A 19,774-nucleotide genomic window follows, 5' to 3' on the forward strand; every position below is an offset into this window, starting at 1 on the left:
GAAGGAAGGTGTCGTGCCTGAATACACTGAGCAGGACCCCGCTGCTCCCCACCTCTCCTGTGAGAGTTCACTGACCCCACAGCAACCCCAGAGCCATACAGCGTGCTGGGGATCGGGACCCAGAGGTCTCAGTCCAGGCTGGGGGGCTGTTTTCCCTGGGCTGTGCACCCCCCAGCCCCCTGGCACTGTGAGGACAGGCAGTGGGCCAATCTCATCTCTCCTAAGATAGCACCACATACGGGTTTCCCAAAAGAACCCATCGAGAAGGCACGTTGGGCCCTTGTTTCTGCAGATGGGTGCAGGGCTGGGTAGGGGGCCCGGCCCCTCCAAATCACATCCAACCCCTCCCTTCTTACCACCGGCCGCCATTGGCAATGAGTCAGATGACCTCACCTCCCTCCCCTGCTTGGCAAGATGGGAGATCCTTCTCTTCTGCCCAGGGAACAGCGTGGTCAGGTCTGTATGCTCCTTCTCCTCCTGGGGTGGCTGAAACACAGTGCACACAACACACATACACACACACAACATGCACACACATGCAACACACGCAATACTCACACATGCACACATGCAACAACGCAACACACATGCAACGCAACACACGCACACACAACACACACACGCAACACGTGCCATTTCTCAACATGGGTCCCTCCACGGATCCTCCCCAACCCCTAGCACCGACACATCTCCACCTAGCCTCAAAACTGCCCCCAGGTGGAAGATGAAACTTGCCAGACCCTGAGACTTGGGAGTGGGGTGGGAAGGAGCAGACACACTGGAGTTGGCTACACCCTGCACCTCTGAGGTGGGGCATGGTCTGCACCTGGACCCCAGGAGGCACGCCGGGCCTGTCTTTTGGGCCACGACAAGGCCCCTGACCCAGCCCCAGGTCCCAAGCCCACCTCCCCAGCCCTGCCACCTGGAACCCCTCCCCTGGCTCCTGTCCTGTGCCCCAAACCAGGGCAAGGGCTGGGAAAGGCCCAGGGCAGGGACTGAGAAAGGCCCAGAGCAGGGACTGAGAAAGGCCCAGGGCAGGGGCTGGGAAAGGCCCAGGGCAGGGGCTGGGAAGGCTTAGGCAGGGACTGGGAAAGGCCCAGGGCAGGGGCTGAAAAAGGCCCAGGGCAGGGGCTGGAAAAGGAACAGGGCAGAGGCTGGGAAAGGCTGTTAGTGAGCGAGCAGAAACCAGAAAGCGCGGCCAGGAGGGAAGGGCCTGGGTGTCGGTTTGTTTGAAGGCAGTGCCCCCTGGTGGCCGTGGTGGGGAGTGTGAGGAGACGGGTGCGAGCCGCCAGGGCAGGGGAAGGGAGGGGTGCTGGGACCCGCGTAAGAGGGCTACCCCTTGGCCTATCTGTGGGAAGGTGGTGGCAGGAGCCCCACTGGGTGGTGGTGACAGCGCCCACTTTCTGGACTGGGTGCAGGGGGGCAATGGGCAGCTGCCAGAGGCTCTTGACTCAACCAGGGCAGAGGCCAGTGCTGACTGACCAGGATGGCAGGTGGCCAGTTTGCATCATCACCGAGACAGAGAGCCATCAGGGACCAGCCAGGGCTAGGGGCCACCGCCCTCACCTTGTGGGCCATCTACCCTCACCTGGTGAGCCAGCCGGCCCTTGTCCTCCGTCTTCACGCTGGTGGACTCGTTGAAGATGCGTAGGCACTCCTCCATGGGGTCTGAGTCAAAGTCTACCTCCTTCTCCAGGGCCGCGTAGTCCACCTCCTCCCCCGAGGAGGAGGAGGAGGAGGAGGAGGAGGAGGAGGGAGAGGGGGCAGGGGAGGCGGGTGGGGGCGGGGAGGCCTTGAGCCGTTTGGGCGGGCCCTGCTCCTCTGCTGCTGACAGGCCCAGGCTGGAGTCCGAGTCTGTGTCTGAGTCTGAGCTGAGGCTGGGCAGGGTGGGGGGCCAGGCCCGCGGTGCCCCCGTGTCCTCGTCTGCGCTCTCATCCCCAAAGAGGTCAGCGTGGCTCAGGGCACGCCGCTTCAACTTGGGGGCATCCCGGGAGCTGCCCTCGTCCAGCGAGTGGGCTTTGCGCGTGGCCAGCTTCCCCGAGGAGGGCTTGCCCTGCTTCCTGCGGGCCGGCTGGGGCTTCGGGGGCCGGTTGGGCCTCGATTTCCCTGAGCTGGCCAGCGTGGTGGCCGAGGATGGCTTCTTCTTGGTCCTGTCTGGCCGCTCCGCCTGGCGCCGGGGACTGGCAGCCCTTGGGGCCCTCTTCTCATCTGGCTTCCCTTGGTCCCTGTCCCTGCCCTTGTCTTTCTTCCGGATGCCATCCTTGTGGCTGGTGGGTGGCAGCTCCCCATGTTTCTTCTTCTTGGATTTCGCTTCCTTGGGGGTCCCCCGCTCCTGTGCGGCTTGGGCTGGGGCGGCAGGCGTGACGGGGGGCCCCCCGCCGGAGCCCTGGGGAGGCTGCCCGAGATCACCGACGTCGTACTGTACGGCCATCTCCTTGGTCTCCCGAGGGCCGCCCTCCTCAGGCTCTAGGCCCTCCTTGCAGGACAGCTTCCTGGAGGCCTGGCTCTCGGCGCCTACGGGGGTCTGGGGGGTGCTGGTGGAGGTGGGCCCATTGCTCGAGGCCTCCACAGCGTCATCTTCCGAGTCTGAGAAGCGGGCGTCGCAGCCGCTGAAGGGGTCACAGTGCTTCTTGGGCGCTGGCGTGTAGGGTTCACGGCCGGAGACGCCCCGGGCCCGCTTGGGGGCCCTCTCGTCCCTGGAGCTGACCCTGCTCAGCAGCCGGGCTGAGTAGTTGGACAGTGGGTCGTATTCCAGATCGGTGGATGGCTTGGAGTTATCCACGACATACTTGCTGTTGGGGATGGGGCGGCCGTGCCTGCGGGGCTGGCCCACGGCCTTGGGCACGTACTCCAGGGCGCCACTCCGGCCCGGGCTCCTCTCCAGCGAGTACTTGCCACCTGGCTCGGCAGGCGCAGCCAGCGGTGTGGGCTGGTAGCCAGCATCTGGGCTCAGTGGGCCACGGCTGCTGGGGTGGTAGTTGAAGGACAGCGGGAAGGCGTCCTCATCACCCAGATCGGCAGCGGGGGTGGCAGGGCCACGGGGTGCCAGAGCAGAGGCCTCGCCAGCGCCACCTGCCCGGGCTGTGCCCAGGAGCTCCTGGTAGCGCCTCTGCTCCAGCTCCACCTCAGTGCGCACGGCCTCGATGGCCTGGTTGACCAGCTCCAGCTCCAGCATGTCTGAGCGGGGCTTGTCCCCGCCGTCCAGGACGCCATTCTCTCTCTGCACAGGCGGCTTGGGCAGCTCAGGGTTGTAGGGATCGTAGCCAAGCCCTGAAATGAAGACAGGAGAGAAAACAGCCAGTCACTGGCCTGAGGATAGCCCCAACCAGAAACAAGGAGAGAGGCAGCCTTCCAGAAGCTCCTGTGACCCGGCTCTCGCCTTGGCCCCCAGCAGAGCTCCACCGAGGCGCTGCTGTGGCTGGCTCCGAGCTGGGCAGAGAGGTGCTTCCGGAACCCCCTCCACACCAGGAGCTGTGCTGGGTGCAGCTCAACCATGTGGCTGGGTCACGGCAGGGCGGCGTGGGTGTGCAACTACCAGCCACACCAAACAGGGACTTTCCATGGTCCACTTCGTGGGGCCAGCACAAGGCTGAGAGGGGGTGGAGACATGACCAGCCCCAAGTTACAGGTGGGGAGCTGGGGCTTGGTGAGGTGAGGGGCCTGGTGGGTCCCACCCTGACCCAGCTGCCACCTGAGCCACAGGACCTTGCTTCCTGCAGCTGGGCGGGCACTGGGAGAAAGTCCGCCACCCAGTGTGCAGTAATTCTTCACAGCAGCCACAGGGAACTCATTCAAGTCTGAAAGGTGTCAGCATTTGTGAGGAGACATTTACCACACACAGGGCATCTGGGGGTAGTGAAACAATCCTATGTGACTCTGTAACAGGGGACACATGACGTCACGCACCCTGTGTATGTGACACTGTAATGGGGAACATAAGATGTCCAGCACCAGTCAGAGCCCAGAGAACTGTGGGACTCAAACAATGAAGCTACTCCAACCCGCAGGCCTTAGTTAATAACAATGTATCAGGACCGGGTCACCAACCGTAACAAACCAAGCACATCAAACGCCACACAGTAACAACTCCAGGGCCTGGATGCAGATGGAGACCAGGTGATGGGAGCTCTGTTCTTTCTGTGCCGTTTTTCTGTAAACCTAAAACTGCTCACAAATACAATTTAAAAAGGGGGGGGGGACAGGAAAGGGGAGATGCAAAAGGACATGGGCACTTTTTTTTAATGTCTCTAAAAATATCATAAAATGAATAAGTGCAAATAAGACTCAGCTGGGCCCATCACCAACTGAGAGAAGCCAGACACAGAATGGCAAATACTGTATGACCCCACTTGTATGAAATGCCCAGAGCAGGCAAATCCACAGAGACCAAAGGTCATCGGTGGTTCCAGGGCAGTGGGAGAGGGAGGGGGGAGTCACTGCCTGGGGGTCTCTTCACAGTGATGGAAAACTGTGGGCACAGTGAGAGGTGCTGGCTATCCAACACAGTGAACATGATTAATGTCACAGACCTGTACACACAAAAATGGCTGGAATGGCGAGTTTACTATATATATTTCACGATTGAAAGCATAAAAATCTATATATATCCTAGGCATTCGTGAGCTGAAATGGACTGGTATTGGGCACTTTGAATCTGACAATCATATGATCTACTATGTCTGGAATGACAACTTGAAGAGGAATGGTGTTGTGTCCATTGTCAGAACATTTCAAGATCTATCCTGAAGGTCAACGTTGTCAGTGACAGGATAACACCCACCCCCTACAAGGAAGACCAGTTAATAAAACTATTACGCAAATTTACACAACAACCACTGAGGCCAAAGATGAAGAAATTGAAGATTTTCACCAAATTCCGCAGTCAGAAATTGAACATGCCATCAGGATGCATTGATAATTACTGGTGATTGGAACGCAAAAGTTGGAAACAAAGAGGAATTGGCAGTTGGAAATTTAACCTTGGTGACAGAAACGACACCAGAGATAACATGATAGAATTTTGCAGGAGCAATGACTTACTCATGGCAAATACCTTTTTTTCAACAACATAAATGGTGACTCCACACGTGGATCTAGCCAGATGGAATACACAAGAATCAAATCGAATACATCTGTGGAAAGAGACGATGGAAAAGCTCAATGTCATCAGTCAGAAAAAGGCCAGGGGCCAACGGCAGAACAGACTGTAAATGGCTCCCATGCAGGTTCAAGTTGAAGCTGAAGAAAATTAGAACAAGTCCACATGAGTCAAAGCATGACCTTGGGTATATCCCACCTAAATTTAGAGACCATCTCAGAACAGACTTGATGCATTCAACACTAAAGATCAAAGACTAGATGAGATGTAGAATGACATCAAGGACATCATACATGAAAGCAAGAGATCATTAAAACGACAGGAAAGAAAAAAGGACCAAAATGGATGTCAGAAAAGACTCTGAAACTTGCTCTTGAACATGGAGTAGCTAAGGCGAAAGGAAGAAGTGATGAAGTAAAAGAGCTGAAGAGAAGACCTTAAAGGGCAGCTGGAGAAAACAAAGTATCATAATGACATGCACAAAGAGCTGGAGATAGAAAACTGAACCGGAAGAGCACACTCAGCATTTCTCAAGCTGAAAGAACTGAAAAAAAAACAGAAGCCTCGAGTTGCAGTAGCTACGTCTGCTAACCAAAAGGTTGGCAGTTTGAATCCACCAGGCGCTCCTTGGAAACTCTATAGGGCAGTTCTACTCTGTCCTATAGGGTCGCTATGAGTCGGAATCGACTTGACAGCAACAGGTTTGGTTTGATAGGCAAAAATACTGAATGACACAGGAAGCATCAAAAGAAGATGGAAGGACTACACAGGGTCACTGTACCAAAAAAAATTAGTTGGTAATCAACCATGTCAGGAGGTAGCATATGATGAAGAACCAATGGTACTGAAGAACGAAGTCCAAGCTGCTCTGAAGGCATTGGCAAAAAACAAGGTTCCAGGAATTGATGGAACACCAATTGAGATGTTTCAATAAACGGATGCAGCGCTGGAGGTGCTCACTCGTCTATGCCAAGAAACTTGGAAGACAGCTACCTGGCCAACCGACTGAAAAAGATTCATATCTGTGCCCATTCCAAAGAAACGTGATCCAACAAAATGCAGAAATTATAGGACAATATCATTAATATCACACACAAGTAAAATTCTGCAAAAGATAATTCAAAAACAGTTGCAGCAGTACGTTGCCAGGGAGCTGCCAGAAACTCAAGCGGATTCAGAAAATGTGGAATGAGGGGTATCACTGCTGATGTCAGATGGATCTTGGCTGAAAGCGAGGACACCAAAAGGACGTTTACCTGTGTTTTACTGACTACCCAAAGGCATTCAACTATGCGGATCATAACAAATTACGGATAACATTGCGAAGGATGGGAATTCCCTAACAATTGTGCACATAAGGAATGTGTACTTAGACCAAGTGGTGGTCTTTCGAACAAGAGGATGCTGCGTGGTTTAAAATCAGGAAAGGTGTGCGTAAGGGTTGTATCCTTTCACCATACCTATTCAATCTGTATGCTGAGCAAATAATCGGAGAAGCTGGACTATATGAAGAAGAACAGGGCATCAGGATTGGAGAAAGACTCATTAACAACCTGCATTATGCAGATGACACAACCTTGCTTGCTAAAAGTGAAGAAGACTTGAAGTACTTACTAATGAAGATCAAACACCACAGCCTTCAGTATGGATTGAACCTCAACATAAAGAAAATAAAAATCCTCACAACTGGACCAATGAGCGACATCGTGATAAACGGAGGAAAGATTGAAGTTGTCAAGGATTTCATTTTACTTGGATCCACAATCAACAGCCATGGAAGCAGCAGTCGAGAAATCAAAAGATGCCCTGGATTGGGTAAATCTGCTGCAAAGGACCTCTTTAAAGTGTTGAAGAGCAAAGGTGTCACCCTGAAGACTAAGGTGTGCCTGACCCAGGCCATGGTATTTTCAATCGCATCATATGCATGTGAAAGCTGGACAATGAATAAGGAAGACCAAAGGAGAGTTGACGCCTTTGGATTGTGGCGTTGGTGAAGAACATTGAATATACCGTGGACCGCCAAAAGAACGAACAAATCTGTCTTGGAAGAAGTACAACCAGAATGCCCCTTAGAAGCAAGGATGGCGAGACTGCATCTTACATACTTTGGACATGTTGTCAGGAGGCATCAGTCCCTAGAGGAGGACATCATGCTTGGCAGAGTACAGGGTCAGCGGAAAAGAGGAAGACCCTCAACGAGGTGGGTTGACACAGTGGCTGCAACAATGAGCTCGAGCATAACAACGATTGTGAGGATGGTGCAGGACCGGGCGGGGTTTCGTTCTGTTGTGCATAGGGTCGCTACGAGTTGGAACCGACTGGACGGCACCTAACAACAACAATGATGCTGAATAGGTTTCCACGGAGCTTCTGGACTAAAACAGACTAGGAAGAAAGGCCTGGTAATCAACTTCCCAAAACAGCCAATGAAAACTCTATGGATTACAGCAGCCCAACCCGCAACTGATCACGGGGATGGCGCAAGACGGGCGACGTTTAGTCCCACTGTGCACGGGGTCACCACAAGTTGGGGGCTGACTCAATGGCAGCTAATGACAAACCAAAAAAGCCAAACCCATTGCTGTCAAGTCGATTCCGACTCATTGCAACCCTATAGGACAAGAAGTGCCCCATAGGGTGTTCTAGGCTCTAACCTTTACAGGGGGCCTGGTGGTGCAGTGGTTAAGAGCTCGGTTGCTAACTAAAAGGTCGGCAGGTAGAATGCACCAGTCGCTTCTTGGAAACCGTATGGGACAGCTCTACTCGACGTCAAACAGGTTTGGTTTTTTTAAGAATCATTACGGGAGCAGATCACCAGGTCTTCCGTGAAGCGGCTGGGTTCGAACCCCCAACCTTTCGGTTTGCAACCGAGCGTTAACCCTTGTGTGGCCCCAGGGCTCCTTCACAACCACCACCACCCCTCCACCACAGAACAACGATGCCCACGCCCTGATCTCCAGAGCCTGTGAGTATGGTGTCTTCCAGGGAAAAGGAACACGCAGATGGGATTAGGGACCTTCGTTTTGTCCTTTCAGCCACTCCTAGGCGTACAGGTGAGTGACATGAGTCGTGTTCGCCATGCTGCAACCATCACCACAGCCCATCCAGAGTTCCACACGGAGAGACAGCACCGTTTCAGCAGTAACGCCACTTCCCCCTGCCAGCCCTGGGTAAGCGCACGTTTTTATCTCTGTGCATCTGCCTGTCCTGGACACCTCACTGAAGTGGAGCCACACGGTATTTCAAGTTAAGGATCTTTAGATGGAGATTATCCTGAATTACCCTGGTGGGTCCGATATCATCACAAAACCAAAAGCCAGCTGCGGCTGAGCCAGCTCTGACTCAGGGCGATCCCGTGTGTCAGGGTAGAACTGTGCCCCACAGGGTTTTCAACGGCTAATTTTCTGGAAGCAGACCGCCAGGCCTTTCTTCCCAGACACCTCTAGGCGGTCTTGAACTTCCAAACTTTCAATTAGCAGCAGTGAGTGTTAACCTTCTGCACCACCCAGGGACTCCATATGATCACAGGGTCCTCATCAGAGGGAGGCAGGAGGGTCAGAGTCAGAGGAGAACTGTGAGGACAGGAGCAGAGAGAGAGAGACGGGAAGATGCTCGCTGCTGGTTCTGAGGACGCAGGAAGGAACCACGGGCCAAGGAACATGGGGCCCCTAGAACCTGGAAAAGGCAAGAGATGATTCTCCCTGGGGCCTCCAGAAGGAACCAGCCAGCACCCAGATTTCAGCCTCATGAGACCCATTCCGGACTCTGTGAGTGTCTTGAAGCCGCTTGGCCTGTGGTCATTTTCAGGGACCCCCAGGACTGCAAGATCAAGACTGTGTGTTGTTTGTTAGCGCAGCCATGGGTCACTCAGGAGGGGAAGCTCCTGCAGAGCTCTGCAGAGTTTGCTGCCTCCACCTGAGAAAGGTGTGGTGGATGTTCCATTCCACACAGGTGCAGAAGGAACCTGGCAAGAACAGGGGTTGGGGCCACCCAGGGGACACGAGGGAGGGATGGGTTCACTGAAGGCATGTTTTACTTTTAGTTTGGAACCTATTTTTTCAATTATATTTAGAAAAACAGAAGGCAGCATGTCTGTGCTCCAGCTACTGAGAACACGACAGGGCTGGGTATCTGGACATAGGTTGTGCCTCCTACGGGCACAAAGCCAGTGTGGGGGCCCATGGCCTGGACAGTGCTAAGCACTTTCGGGGAACAGTCACCACTCCTCCTCAGCAGGGCCAGGAGATCCTGCCCCAGCTAACAGCTGAGCTCACTGGGGCTCCCAGTGGCTGGGCCAGCACGAGTGGCACCAGGGCCCTCAGCCTCAGGAACACAAGGCAGAGCTGAGGCCTGCTCCCATGGTGGGAGGGCTCAGGCATCAGGTGATGAAGGCCTGGTGCAGGGCTGTGCGCCAGTTGCTCAGTGAAGGGACTGTGGCAGGGCCTCTCAGAAGAGGCGAGAGGGCTGACCAACCCAGACAGAGCAGGGCCAGGGCTCCCCTCCCAGCCCCCCCAGGGCAGCCCCAGGTCCCCCCTGACCCATGACAGTGAAAGGTGACAGTTACAGAACCCTCCCCACATCCACCACCCTGGGAGTCCAGGCAGCCCTATGTAGTAGAAGGCGGGTCGGCCAGGGAGCTGGGGAGATGTGGCCTGGGGGCACTTCCTGTGCACAGCTGCTGAGGAGGGAAGGCCTGGCTCCCAGGTGTTGCAGGGGCCTCCAGCCCGACACAGAACGGGCTGCCACACTGTTCCCTGGGATGTGGATGGCCCACCTCATGGGGTTGCCCACTCCCCCAGTCACCTGGGAGGGGCGGGGCCAGGGGGAGGGGTGCTGGCTGGCTGGGTGAATGAGCACAGAGGTGCCCCTCCCCTAGGCACAGGACCCCAGAGCCCCAGGCAATATGCAAACCACAAGGGACAGCCCTCAGCCTTTCTCTGGGAAACGGAGGCCACAGGGTTCAGACCTCCCCAAGCTCAGGATTGTCAAGGGAGAAATACCCACCCTCGAGATGAGGCTGTGCCTGGGGATTTGGGAGAAAGGAAATGCACCCACCTCCCAGGAACGGAAAACCAAAGGGAGGGAGGGAAGCAGTCCTACAAAGGCCCTGGGGCCACCTTGGTGGGGCTTCCAGCCAGAGGAAAGAGGGCAGTGGTTTAGTTCTTCCACCAGGAGCCTGGGATGGGTTTTGTTTGCTTGTCTTTTAAGGGCAATTAAAAGCTGCCTGGAGTCCCCGGACGGTGCAGATAGTTAAGCTACCAGCCAACAGGTTGGTGGTCTGAACCCACCCAGAGTGCTGGGAAGACATGCCTGGCAATCTGCAAACCCTATGGAGCAGTTCAACTCTGCCCCATGGCAATGGGTCACAGTCGAGTCAACAGCAATAGACAACAACAGCATCCTCTCCAGCACCCAGGCAGCTTCCAGTCAGTGGACGGGCTGGGGGCTCATAGGCAGACGGGGACAGGGCTGTCAGTGGAGAGGGCAGGGTGCACTTGGGAGCTGCGGTTGCTCAGACTCCGAGGGGGTGCAGACCCCAGCCCAGTACCCCCATCAAGCAGCAGGGGGCGCTCACACCCTGTGGGTGCCCTTTCGCTCCCAGGCAGCCGCCTCCCCTGCCTGCACCTAGAATGAAAGAAAGAAAATGCCCCTGGCAGTTCACCCTGCCCCTCTGAGGCCTTAGTTTCCCCACCGGTTATGTCACCTAGCCCCAGCTGCTCTGGACAAGGTAGAAGCTTCCAGCACACCCCTGCCAGGGGCTTGGGTGGCTCCTGGGCTGCTTGCAACTCACAGATAAGCACACAGGTATCCCTGCCAGCAGGTGCTCCCCAAGGCTTCGTGGTGAGCTAATGAGGTGGGTACTGGTTCGTGTGCCTCCCTGGGCCACCCCATGCCTACGCCCACCCTGCCTGGAAGGCTGGGGCCCCTCCCGTAAAGCATTCAGCAGTGCTTGCCCCCCCAGCCCTGACGCTGGGGGAATGTCAGAGACCTGACAGCGGCACCCTGAGAAGGAGGTGCTACAGGCAGGAAGGGCCCTCCTGGGGGTACCCGGTGGGTAAACAAGATTAAGGGGGGGCCATTTTTCTGACAGAGGTGCTGGTTGTGGGAAGGCTGGGAAAGCCCCCAAAGGGGCTGTGTGGACGGCAGCCCTAGCTGCACGGCGTGTGGATGCCAGCCCTGGTGGCATGGCGTGTGGCGTGATGGTCACTTCTGTGTGGCCTTTCTCACCACGGTCTTGTAACTCCCACCCGAGAGATTGGCTGGGACTTGGTGGTGTGGTCCACCAAGGGGATTGGTCAGTTTGCCATCCTGCTAGGCTTAAAAAGAGAGCCAAATCCACAGCAGAGAGGAGTTCTCACCACCACCAAGGAAGAAGAGCGACCTTCAGACCCAGGATCCCTGTGCCGAGAAGCTAATGGAACCAGGAGGCAGAAAGAGACAGCTGTAACACTGAAGACAGCAAGAAGTGGTGGCAGAGAAGCCGTGGCAGGAGAGACCAGCAGGAGACGCCACAGTGGGCTTCCCGGTCCACAGAGCGAGAAAGCTGAGTGCCACTGGATGGGAGTCTTGCTGGCAGAGTGGGGTGCTTCTGAGCACTTGGTGGAGCCAGGTTTGCTGACCCTGGAAGCTAGAGCTGAGGGCTTCAGGCCCAGGCTTACTGGCCGCGTGGGGTGCCTTGGGGCACTTAACTGCAGAGCTAAAAGAGCTTTGTAACACTTGCCTTTCGTAAGCCTTGCCTGAGCAGGGCAGAGGCCCAGGGCCAGGGAGAGGCCTGCCTGCCTGCACGGCTGGGAAGAGGCCGTCCTGATGGAAGAACTGTATCCGGAGCGCTCCTGAGCCTGAGTGGTAACTGTCACTTCCCTGACAAACCCTGTCATCACAAGCATTCCCTGTGAGCTTTGTGTGGCCACTGCAATGGATTATCTAACCCAGAAGAAGTACAGAGTGCTGTGGGAGGGACGGGTGGTGTCAGAACTGGGAAAGATGGCCGAGAGAGGAGGCATGTCTGGCCTCTGCCTCATAGGAATCAGCCTTGGGCTGTTGATCTTGACTCTCCTTCCCCCTGTGAAGTTAGAGAAGGTCAAATGCCACCCCCATGCCATTTCTGCACAATGGTTAAGTTCTCAGCTGCTGGCTGAAAGGTTGGTGGTTCAAAACCACCCAGTGGCTCCACAGGAGATAGACCTGGGGATCTGCTCCCTGAAAGATTACAGTCTAGAAAGCCCTGTGGGGCCGTTCTCTCTCACACGGGGTAGCTATGAGTCAGAACTGACCCGACAGCACACAACAACAGCAGCCCCATTCCAGGGCGGCACAGCGGGGCCTAGGGTGGCTTGAGGGGTGCCCCTTGAGAAGGCCCAGTGCCAGCAAGGGAAGGGAGGAAAGAGCGGAGAGGCTGCAGCACCTCCTCCCTGGCCTCTACTGCCCACGGCCAGGCCCAGCCCTCCCCAAGGCTGGCACTTACACAGTGCACAATACCCCCACGGAGCCAGGTGTCCCATGTCCCATCACCAGCTTCCTGGGGAGGCACAGGCACTGCACAGCCTCGATGCCTGCCCTGCCCCCCACAGCTCCAGGGCTGCGGGAATGCAGAGCAGAACCCCATGCAGGGCCTCAGTGGTCGCTGTGGGAGAAACACGTCCTCGGCAGAACCCACAAGGGCTGTTCCTTCCAGAGGCCTGAGCTGCCCAAAAATGCTGCCCGCCCAGCTTTACCAGCCCCCTGCTCCCCACCTCTGCGCCCACTGCACCCCACTTTCCACAAGCTCTTCTCCTCCTGGACTGGAGGCCCACCATCCAGAGTGGGTCTCTGCGGGGCCCGGTGCCCAGAACCTAGCAAGGAACGATGACCAAGAGACCAAAGGAAATGGTGGGCCCGTCAAGCGTGAAGGCCCTATTCAGGGGGTGTAGGGGGCAGAGGCACTCAGAGCTCATTGCTCCCCTTCCTGAACCCTCACAGCCCTGCCCCACGCCACATTTCACAAATGAGGAAATTGAGTCTCTCCAGGTCTTGCAGCTCCTGGAGCCCCAAACAGCTAGAAAGAGGCCCGTCCAACCTCAGAGGCTGGGTCCCCCCAGAGGTTCCCCAGGACCTGTCATCACCTCACCCCTTTCCTCTTTCCTCATCAGGTCTGGGTCCAAATGCTGGCAGCTGTGGGAGGCAGCACAGCCCCTGCCAGCTCTGCTTCCATCCGGCCCAGGACCACACGCACCAGGACCACCAGTAGGAGGCAGACACAGGCCCTGCCCACCCAGAGCTCAGCAGGATGCGAGGGTCAGAGCTGTGTGGGGACCCAAGGCCCTGAAGGCGGAGAAGGAAGACATGCCCAAAAGGCCACCATGGAGGAGAAGTCACAGATGCATCGGTCGGGTCATCGGGGGGGGGTGGGGTCCATGGGCTCTGAGCACTGCACCCCACTCAGCTTCTTTCTCTAGCACGAGGGTCGGGCGAAAGCAGCCCCGAAAGGCCACCCCTTGACGACCAGGGTCTCAGCACTCACTGCTGCTGCTGGACCAGCCCAGGAGAAGCAGGGTCTGGGGCCCATCTCCTCCACTGTAGGCAGGCATCTCTTTGGCCACCACCCTGGCAGGGTCCTCCTGGGCCTCCAAGCCAGGGTGACCAGGACCCCTGCTCTGAGCGCAGACCTCTGGACAGGGCCCACACACACCCTGGTGCTTCCTGCCCCACCCCTAGTCGTCTCCTCAACTCCAAAGCCCCAGCCCCACCCCTGGGGAAAACGGGAAATACTGGGCCTTCCCTGCAGGTGGCGCCAAAGTCCCCAGTCCGGTCTGCCAGCTGACTCCCGACAAATCAGCATGTCTACCAGAAGCCGGAGAGGGCGATGCTGCCCACACATCCCCCAAGTCTGAGAACTGCCCTCAAAACTCTTCCCGGCTACATTTAGTAATCCGCATGCCGAGTCCTAACTGCTGCAGGGGCTGGCCTGCAGCTTAGAAACACACGGAAACATAAAATGGGGAAGCCGCGCAGAGACGAGACCCTGGGGGACAGGCTGGGAGGCGGCCAGGGCATCTCCAGGGTGGGCTGCAGAGACCCTCTTGCTTTACCCTTCCCCCTCTGGCCCTGTATCCCACAACGGGTGTGCATTACTCTCGCAATCTGAGCCAAGAAATTTTAAAAATAAATCCTCACACTCTTTCTAGCCCCTAGGCATTTTCAAGTCCAAAACGGCTTTCCAGGGCAGGTGTCTGGGGCCATTTTTCCCCTCCCCTGCTTAGGCGGGCACCCTGAGAGCCCCACCCAGGACGCAGGCTCAGCAACAACTGCAAGCCTGAGCGTCTTCTGGACGCTTGCTCAGGACGTGGGATGCTGGGACGGGCACCACCCTGCGCTTGCTTCTCCCCATGCCCCGGGGCAGCAGCAAGGGGAGCCTGTTGGGTCCCCTAAGAAAGAGTCCGCACGCCAGGGTCACACGTGAGCGTCAGTCACCTTTATCCCTGGACCTCGTGCACAGCTGCACGCAGGTATACACAGGTGCTGGGGGCGGGGGTGGGGCAACAGAGGACTTGCTTCCAAGGCGGGCCAGCTTCTTCATTTCCAGTCATTCATTCTTCCAGCAAAGGACTCCCAGGCCTGAGCTGGCCTCCTGCCCAGGCCCCAAGAGGGCCACAAAGGGGTCAGGAGGCAGGAGAAGGGCAGGAGGCAGCTCTGAGGCCTCTCCCTCCCACGACATAGGAACGTTCCTCCCTGTCCCATCGATTCACCCAAAGCCCACCTCCTCCAGGCAGTCCTCTCAGATCCTCCCTGCAGAAGCACGGGATGGCTGCCCTCCCTATGGCACCTAGCTCAGCACCTGGCACGTAGGAGGCTGCACCCACATGCCCCACCTCACACAGCTCCTCAGCCAGGGAGTAGTGAGGCACCAGCTGGCTCTGGGAGGCCAGGCCCATGTCCCACCTCCTCAGGCCCTGCTCTTGCTCTGTGAGGACCCTGGGAGCCACTCGGGGGGACGGGAAGGACAGAGGTCTCTGTGTATGACCATAGCTGAGGTGGCGGGCTTGGCTTCTAGGATGAACAGGGGTGGGCACATGGCCGTGCCACACCTCCAGACATGCCTGGGGTGAATGTCCAGTCCCCTCCTGTCACCCGCCCACTCTGTTTGTCTTGTCCCCTGCCATCCAGCAGCTCAAAGCCTTAAGCTACTGGAAGGGCCGTGAGACTCCTGTCTGTGCCCTGGGCCTCAGCTGAGCTGGCTGGCTGGCTGGTGTGAGCATCTGCTGAGATTTGAGGGAAGAATGAATGAAGGAGTGAGTGAATGAACAAAATACTGACCCAGAGTCACGGGCCCTCAGGCCCACGGCAGGGGCCTCTGTGTTTGGGACCAGCTAGCCGGATGGCGGCGGCGGCACTCCTGGCCTGCACTGAAGGACAACCAGTCAGCATCCCAGTGAGCTCTTCCGGGCCCGTGGGGGCAGCCTCTCCTGTTCCTCCAGCAAGGCACTGGGGAGCCTCCCAGCAGCCCCTCCAAACCACAGAGCGTGAGGATATTCTGAGACCTTTGGTGGGCCCTCTCCCTCCCTGCCTAGAATCCTGGCCCTAATCCCAATTTCAGCCACCAAGCAAACTCCTATTCATCTTTTAAAAGCTGGATCAGTAATCACCTCTTCAGGGACATTCGCCTGACACCCCTGCATCCCAGGTGCCATCTGCTCTCTCCTGGGGACCCTGTCCTGTACCTGAGCTGCTGGCCACCCCGTGTTCTGTTCCCTCCTGCTTCCGGAGTCTGCTTCTTCGCGGCAACGTTCTGCCTGGCCCCACAGCTACTGACTGGGTTCAGACAGGCCCAGAGAGGCCCTCAGAGGTCACCAGGGCCAGCCACCAACTTTACAAAGGGTACAGAGGCCCAGGGAGGATAGGACCAGGCTAAGTCCCACCCCAAAGCACCCCAGTTCTAGGGGATCTCCTCCTTGTTTCCCCTGGCAACCCAAGCCGGACGCAGGAGGGCACTCCCCCAAGATGTGCTTGACTTCCGACCCCGGCCTTCCTGCCACGTGGAAGGAGCCCATGTGAGCTCCGTTTTCAGAGCGCCTCTCAGTGCCCACAGGAAGTCGTCTGGTGGACAGCTCTGAGGTGGCCAGCACACGCCTTCATCCTTGTGCTACGGGCACAGAACCCCAAGCCTCCCGCGGACATGGCCCCCAGGAGGAAGACAGAGAACGGAGACTGTTCATGGGGCGGGGCGGGGGGACTAGACGGAGCCTCAGAAGCCAACAGCCTCATTTCAGCCTGGGTGGCCCGGCCCCGAGGACACGCAAAGACTCACAGACCCTTCTAGTGTTTCCTTGGTCCGGAAAGAATCACAGCCAGCTGACAGACGCAGGACTGGAGGCAGTTTTAAATATCCTTGACTTTTCCATGTTTTCCCAATGTTTTTAAGACGAACGTTACTCTGAGCCTGAAATACAGGTGCTTTGAAAGCTACAGTCTTGAGAGGTCACTGGAATCCCCTAACCCAGGACTCAACTGGGGGTGATTTTGGCCCTGGGGACACTGGTGAGCTGAGGTGACTTCTACCACTTGGGACGGGGCTTCCAAAGAAAAGGGGCACTTCTGCGGAGGATCAAGCTCAGACAGGAACCCTGGTCCTTCTGCACTGTGACAAGTTGTGACTTCAGTCCTGGTGATACTTCTGAAAAGGTAACTGCTTCAGCAGCTCTTCTATGAATCTCATCTTTCCAAAAAACCAAGAATAACAGAACAAGAGGGAACGCCCACTGAGAAAGGTGAGACACAGGCTCCTCCCCTGGGAGTCAGTTCAGCTCCTCCGAAGGCTGGAGGGTCCCGGCTTCCTGGGGACTCTGCCAGGCCTGGGCCCACGGGCTCGTGGAAGGCACGGGGGAGTGAAGGTTAAAAAGAAGAAAAACTGCCCCCACCACTGGTCCTTAACAGGGGTAGATCCTGCCCCCAGGGGACACTGGGTGATATAGGGACACTGACGGTCATCACAACGGGGGGTGCTACTGGGATCAAGTGGGTGAAGGCCAGGGGTGCTGCTCAACCCCCTATGATGCATAGGATAGCCCAGCGCAGAGAAGGGTGCAGCCCCCACGTCGGCAGTGTTCACTGTCCATCCAAATAGCTTCACAGCTCCCATCCCAGACCTGGGTTGGAGGCCCCAGCTGACCTAGTGGAAGCCCGCATCGACACCTAACGATTGACATCAAGTCGGATCTGACTGGTGGCAACCCCATGTGTGTCGGGGTACAGCTGTGCTCCGTGGGGTTCTTAGTGGTTGATGTTCCAGAAGTGGGGTGCCTCTGGGTGGACTCCAATCTCCAGCCTTCCGGTTTCCAGCAGTTTTTGTCTACGTTCTGTCACCGGAAGAGGAGGTGCAGTGAGTTTCCAGTGAGAAGTTCTGGGCCCTGTGGACCGTGATGACACCTGCCACCAGCAACCAGGGAGGCAGGTGAGCATCATGTGCTGCCCCCGCCACGGCCCAGCATGGTGCCTGGGCCGGGGCGGGGTCCTGTGATTGCTGCCCACCACCTTGTTCCAAGTCAGCAAGCGGAGGAAGGCCCCTCTGCTGGGAAGCACTTCTGTTCCCAGCCTCCCCCATTCCCGCCCCCGTGGCTGGCTCCACGCCTCCCTGGAGAAGCAGGGCTCCAGGCAGAAGGGGCCGCCTGGGGGGTGACGTCCTTTATCAGTGGATGGGGGCAGGCCCAGCACGGAAAGGACTGCTTGGTGGGCTGCTGCTGCTGCCCAGGCTGGGGCCACCTGACCTCTCACCCCCACCAGGCCTTCCGTCCTGTCCATCCTCAGAAGGTTTCGGGGCTCATGTGGGGCCAGTTCAGCTGGGCCTGACCTGCATGGGCACCAGGTGGGTGCTCATGGCTGGGCTGCAGGTGCTCAGCAGCGGGGGGTCGTGTGCAGACAGGGGTCTGGACTCAGCCCAGCTCCCCCACCTACCGCCGTGAGGACACAGGGAAGGGACTTTCCCTCTCTGAGCCTCAGTTTCCTCATCTATAAAATGGTGACAGCAAGTCCTACCGCTAACTAAGGATCAGAGATGGGGAGCCTGCCCAGTGCAGGAGCAGAGATAACCAGGCACGATCACAGCCAAGTTCAAAGGTGGAGATCCTGGGGCTGCCTCGGGGGCTGGGTCTAGAGGGTCAGAAGGAATTCGATCCCTCCCTGGCCCCTATGTGGGCCTCAGATACTGCTGGAAGATCAGGCCGCCCGTTCAGGCCAGAGGCACTGTTCCCACAAGGGGGCCCCATCCCACCCTTTCCAGGTAAACCTGGCCCAGCCCACTCGAGCTCCCCCAGCTCATTGGCCTGACACCTGGCCACTGCCTTCCCTGTCCTCCTCCCTTACCCGGGACCCCTCCCTCCCAGCCTGACACCTGGCCACTTCCTTCCCCATCCTCCTCCCTCAGCTGGGACCCCCTCCCTCCCGGCCTGACCAGGTCCCACCCCTCCACAAAGCATGTGCAAAGCTTTCCCCCAAGAAGCCTTCTAGAGACCCCCACCCAGCTCCCCTGCCCAACACTGCTCCTGGGCATCACCTGCAAAGATGGAGTCCTGGGCCCACCCCCCATTCGCAAGAGCACATATTGGGGCTGCGGCTGAGCCTGAGACCCCTAGGCCAGACTTGTGCTAGATGGGATGGCAGCGACTTCCCAAGGCTGGTGATTCTCCTGCCAGGGGCTCTCCTGAGGTGGCCAGAACCTCCACCTGACACCTTCTTCTCAGAGCGGCCGGCCAGCCTGGCCAGCAGGACCCCAGGGGCCCCAGCCCCTGGCTCGCTCACACAGGGCATTGTCTCATGTGGGGGCATCTCTGCGTCTGCACGGAGCAGGGGCTCTGAGGCTGGCGGGGACCAAGGGTGACATGTGTACCATTAGAGCTGTGGGACGTCAGGCCCTGCACAGCTTTCTCCTGCCTCCGTAAGATGGGGCGACAGTGGGGCAGGCATGCTGGGCTCCCCACAGCCTCCTCCTCCCACAGGGCTGCGACCAGCCAAAAGGCCAAAATCTGGGCACCAGTGAGAGCTGGACCCGCAGGACAAGCTGTAACTGCTTACACCCACGGGCACACCTGGACAGGCCCAGCACAGAAGACACACCACTAAGCAGGATCCATGCACCCTGAGTCTTGGACCCATGCTGTGTCTTTCGTGAGGTCACTCCAAGCTGCCTGGCTGTGTCCTGCCATCTCTGAAGCAGGTCTGGGGACAACAGCCCAAAGGAAACCCTGGAGCCCCCAGCCCCACCCTCCTGCTCACCTCCAGGGAATGAGCCCACAGATACACCAGCCTGAGCTCCCGTCCACATCCCCGTTCCCTAAGGCCAAACCCTGCCTGTCCTCGGCCCTCCCCAAGCACCCTCTGCTGTTCCAAGCTGCATCTTCCTCCCCCCGCCGACCTCCCACTGCTCATAGAGGGAGGCCCTGGAGGCTCTGACCTGCTCCTGCCAGGCTGTCTTAGCCCCATTTCACAGGGTTGTGGTGATGACCTTGGGGTGGCCTGCAGTGCCCCATCTGCCCTCTCTGCTCCAGAGGCTGCTGTCCTGGCCATCCCAGAGCCCCCTCAAGAAACCAAATGAACCTCACTTTATAACCCTGTTACAAAGGAGGCCACACAGGTGCTTGGCAAAGCGCAGGGGCCTGGAAAATGAACCGGAAAGGGGAACAAAGTGACTTCTACTGGGTAAATGCA

The 19,774-nt window shown here is 57.6% G+C and overlaps 1 protein-coding gene across 5 annotated transcripts in view; it reads right to left on the reverse strand.

Moving 5' to 3' along the window:
• The window catches only part of REXO1 (RNA exonuclease 1 homolog), a 36,503-nt gene that overhangs the window by 13,439 nt on the left and 3,290 nt on the right, over positions 1 to 19,774 (reverse strand). For 3 of the 5 annotated variants that reach the window (XM_064280128.1, XM_064280131.1, XM_064280133.1), the window contains exons 2-3: positions 1,589 to 3,270; positions 394 to 486 (exon numbers count right to left, since the gene is read on the reverse strand). In XM_064280128.1, coding sequence (XP_064136198.1) covers positions 394 to 486; positions 1,589 to 3,270 — 1,775 coding nt within the window. Of the gene's footprint in view, positions 1 to 393; positions 487 to 1,588; positions 3,271 to 16,386; positions 18,457 to 19,774 lie in introns of those variants that run through there. The other 2 variants (XM_064280132.1, XM_064280130.1) reach the window with 2 other exon arrangements.

This window comes from Loxodonta africana, chromosome 3 (assembly GCF_030014295.1).
Source record: "Loxodonta africana isolate mLoxAfr1 chromosome 3, mLoxAfr1.hap2, whole genome shotgun sequence".
Taxonomy (NCBI): domain Eukaryota; kingdom Metazoa; phylum Chordata; class Mammalia; order Proboscidea; family Elephantidae; genus Loxodonta; species Loxodonta africana.